The sequence below is a fragment of the Abrus precatorius genome, unplaced genomic scaffold, assembly GCF_003935025.1.
Source record: "Abrus precatorius isolate BTA unplaced genomic scaffold, Abrus_2018 Scaffold3, whole genome shotgun sequence".
Lineage (NCBI taxonomy): Eukaryota > Viridiplantae > Streptophyta > Magnoliopsida > Fabales > Fabaceae > Abrus > Abrus precatorius.
In genome coordinates this window covers 34,854,525-34,858,931 of record NW_020874373.1, presented here as the reverse complement: position 1 = coordinate 34,858,931, position 4,407 = coordinate 34,854,525, and the positions used below count along the sequence as shown (strand labels likewise).

The 4,407-nt window shown below is 36.3% G+C and overlaps 1 protein-coding gene across 2 annotated transcripts; it reads right to left on the bottom strand.

The window, feature by feature from the left end:
- Positions 1–405: 405 nt before the first annotated feature.
- On the bottom strand, positions 406–4,116 carry LOC113861566. 2 transcript variants are annotated; one of them, XM_027494479.1, is made up of 2 exons: positions 4,017–4,116; positions 406–2,535 (listed from the first exon to the last, which is right to left on the bottom strand). In XM_027494479.1, exon 2 carries the CDS (start codon positions 2,499–2,501, stop codon positions 663–665), a length of 1,839 nt encoding a protein of 612 aa, XP_027350280.1. In that variant the 5' UTR covers positions 2,502–2,535; positions 4,017–4,116; the 3' UTR covers positions 406–662. The 2 variants fall into 2 exon arrangements, with proteins under 2 accessions (XP_027350280.1, XP_027350281.1); XM_027494480.1 differs by having other exon boundaries at positions 412–2,535; positions 4,038–4,116.
- Between the last annotated feature and the right edge of the window lie 291 nt (positions 4,117–4,407).

Here is a 4,407-nt window from a genome sequence, read left to right as displayed (position 1 = left end):
CAAGAGAGAGAAACTTGTCATATCCCCATATTATAGCCGAATTTGTGTACTGACTCGATAGATTATTAAATGCCGTTATAGTTTATTAGGAGATCAGTGACAACAATCAACAAAATTGTGGATCAAGTCACCCATTGCAGCAAGACATGTACCCATAGGGCCCGTATTATATCATTTTACATGATGGAACTCCAATAACAAAAAGGTAATTACCCGACATGCATAGGTGTGTTGTGCCTAGTATATATAAAAGTTTTGCTAACGTACTTCTTAGGATTGAGTTTCAACATTCATAAATAAAAAAAATAAAAATAATTATTATATTAAAATTATAAAAATAGAATAAATATTTTTTTAATAAAATTTTACTATTATTAATCATTTATTTTCAGTCTTAAAATTTGAGATTAACAAAATTATATATATATTTCCACATCAAACATCACGCAGAATAAAAATATTTATTACACACTTAAATACTACATATTACATCAAGATAATCTTATCACACACACACACACTTAATATGATAATATAACACATTAATTAAAAGATTACATGTTTATTGCACACTAATTAAATAGCATTATTATTAGACACTTATCACTCACTCAGTGATATTCCCACATGATGCCGTCACCACCACCTACTTACGCACTTAATTAAATTGGAGTTGCCCAATCGACAACCATTAAGAGCACAGAATCATCTGGAGTGAAGAACGCAGGATCCTTTTCTTGGATGGCCCTCTGATCTGAGCCTGATTCCTTTGTTTCAAGCTGGATGGTGTCATTAGCAAGTTCAACATCAGGAAATATCATGTTGTGATGATTTACCTGCACTGTGACTTTGAGAGTGGAGCTGCTCAATGGTACAACTACAATGGATCTCGACAATGGAATGAGTTCTCCACGGTTTACTGTGACACGATCTCCTTTTTCTCTCTGAAACAAGATGCTTGTGGCATCAGCACCATTCCAACCAGCTAAACACGAAACCTTCCCATAAACTTCACTTGTGTTTTCCCCTCCTTGAAACTTGGATATATTCACTTTGGCAGCAGCTGCATGTCTAGACACGCCATATTTGATGATCAGGCGACCCCCATCTATGTTGAATGCCTTGGATGTGGGTTTGTCATACACATTGCCAAATTTGAAGGAACTCCAGTACAAGCCTTGTTGAAGGATGACTTCTTTGCCGTCGTTTCTGCCCTTTTCTTTGAGAAGAAACTGGATAGTAACCTCGCCAAGGGCCGAGATGGCTTCTTCAGATGGTCCACTAAGCAAAACATCATTTGGGCCTGGATTGATGTACTCAGGATTGTCTTTTGAGCTGTTATAAATTATTTGGGTCCTTAGTGCATCAGTAGCTGTGATTATTCCATAGATCTCGCGTGCATATGTGTAATTGTTGTCAATACGTATCGAGAACACCTCGAGAAGCTCTGATCCAATTACAATACACTGCCCATCATCACCTCCATCTTCCACGGCCGCCCTGGGCTTGCGTGGCCGTGGTTCTGACGGCGGCGGTTTGAAGCAAAAATACTTGACAATGCCCAACAATGCAATGATAATTTGAATACCACGCCATTGATTTATTATCTGCAGTGCACTTTGGTAGGTGGACTCTTTGCCGCCGCTTTGGTAGACATTATTGCTGTTTGGCTTAGAGGGGCATGCATCCAAGAAAAACAATGTTTTTGATAAGTGACTCCAATCCTTAATCTCATCTTCAAGTTGTGTGAAGCGTGAATCTCTTCCATTCATCCCCTGCCGAATCGTTCTTCCTCGCTCGTAATTCTCTTCCGCGAATTGCTGTACGTGATTCAGCCTAAGTGCTTCAGAAGTCATCACAATTATAGCCATTAAACTTCTTGCCCTAATGTGATCGGCTTCAGATGTAGCAAGTTGAGTTACGGCATTTCTTAGGCTTTCAGAGCCAACGGCGATGTCTTCAACACCCATGTGTTCTTGCGTATTTTCATCAGCAGCTTTCTTCTTTTCATCAGCAGCTTTCTTCTTTTCATCAGCAGCTTTCTTCTTTTCAACAGCAGCTGCTCCCAATCCCCCGTAGCTGCCATCGAAGGGTAACCATTCTGCATCTGTAATTAAGTGCTCATGATTTTCGTTGTCTAGCTCTAACCATTGTCCATTTTCCATCTGGTAACCAATTAGGTAGAGATTGTCCCTTCTAAATCGGAGTCTGACAGTGTGATGATTCCCATCTTGATCATTTGCCCCTAATACCAAATCGAAGAGTCGAATCTCGCTCCGATTAGTTTGTTCAGGTAGAAGCGCAGGAAGACCATGAGTATAGTGAGGAGTAGAAGTAGGGTCAGGAGGGTTTGGGACTACTCGCTGGCGCACCCTAGCGATAAATTGGTGGTACTGGTTGTTGTTTCTAGGTTGAACTTCGAATCGCTCAGTGAAATCTGGCTCCCTTGGTGGCTTTTGTTTGCTGGGACCTGGCTTTTGTTTGCTGGAACCTGCACTCATTGTAATGCAACTTCAACTCGCTGGATGACTCTCCCTGCAAATAGATATACGTATTAGTAAATTTAGTTTATTCAATTCTAAATAAAAACTTTGTGTGATGAGTTCGTTGGTGCTACTACTAGAAATAATAATAATAATAATAATAATAATAATAATAATAATAACATCGTGTCACCTATCAAAAGAATGAGAAAAGATTGATAGACACCACTAATCTGCCACTAATGTTACCACCAACTTTAAATGTGTGCATGGTATGCCTTTTTTTTTTTTTTTCATAGAGGAAGGGCATTTAGCACTTGGTGGCAGGTGAGTAGCTGATTTAATGGTATCCCCAAATACTCTTTCAGAAAAATAGCTAGTCGACAACATTAGCGTGAATGAAAACGCTCGAAATTCATGCAAGAAAGGAGCAAACAAAACATCAAATCCAATTCTCCTCCAACGTTTTATTTTAGTAATGCTTTAAAGGTATTGCCTAAAATGTACACACACAGCACTTTTTTTTAAAAGTATTATCCTTAATCTCAAATAAATGTTGTCTTAGCAACAAGTAACCTTAATCTCAAATAAATGTTGTCTTAGCAACAAGTGAAAAATGTTGCCTAACACTACACAATAAAAAAAAAAAAATGCTAAACTGTAGCAGTTTGACAAGGAAGGTTGTAAGAAACCGCCTCAAATTAGAGAAAATTGACCAATTTTTCATTTGGTAGATAGAAAAGGATAATATTTTGTGAAACATCTAAGGGGATATCAAGAAACATAATTTTTCTAATAAAAAATTAATAACTAAAAAGTTCTAACTGCATCTAATTAATAATAAACTCAAAGCCATCCACTTCCCACTCAAAATAACTCTTTCCTTCATCTAGTTTCTCACTTCAAGATAGTAGCATTTGCCAATAGAAATCCTTGAAAAAATAGTATTTTTTTCGTCTTTTATTATATGTCTATTTCAAAAATTTGATTCCACTACAAATAATTATTCATTTAAATGTTTTAGACCGTATTAAATATTTTTTCCCAATCAGATACCCCCTATGAATTGAAAAATGGATGAAAGAGAATTATAAAAAAAAAAATAGAGTAACTGAGATGAGAGATAAATAAGTAAGGGTGTATTTGGCAAAAGAAAGAAGAAAAAAAGGAGCAACGTTGGGTGAAGTTTTATTTTTCACAGGTAAATTTGGATAGAAACTCTAGATCTGAGCAATTTACGAAGGATAAAAGCTAAAACTCTAATCCGAACTATTTAATGAAGGATCAACGTTAAAACCCTAGACCAGAGTTTAGGGTCAGAATTAGGGGTGAAAAATGGACGGGTTGGATCGGATTAGACCAAGCTTGAACCGATCCGATCCGATGATTCGTTTAAATGAAAATAAAACTGCAGCAGTTCCAATACAAGTGTGATTCATTCTAGACAATAACTCAACAAATATGTTGCCTAAATATCAATTGCTAATTAAGAAGCTACGAAAAAATGAGCAAAACATGAAAAACAAATTAAACCTGAGCACAAATAGAGATTACTTGTGGAAAACCCCTGATTGCTCCTCTGCTTTGGCTCTTCTCTGGCAGAAACCGCTGTTTTGGTATAATCCTCTGCTCTGGTTTGCGTAATGTTAAGGTCTATCTATATATACTAGAGAAAATGGTTGCCGGTGGACCACTTTTCGAACCAATGCTGAAAAAATAAAACATATTTTCTTTAATTAAGATTTGCATAAATTTAGAGGTATATATAAAAATTGTACAAAGAACTGTATATATAAAAAATTTTCAATGATAGACTGATTGAATCTGGATTAAACTGAAAGAAAAACAAAAAAGTAAAAATAAAAAAAAGACAAAAAAAAGTGATGTTATTCGCATTGCTAATTTTCATGTTACGTGAGATACG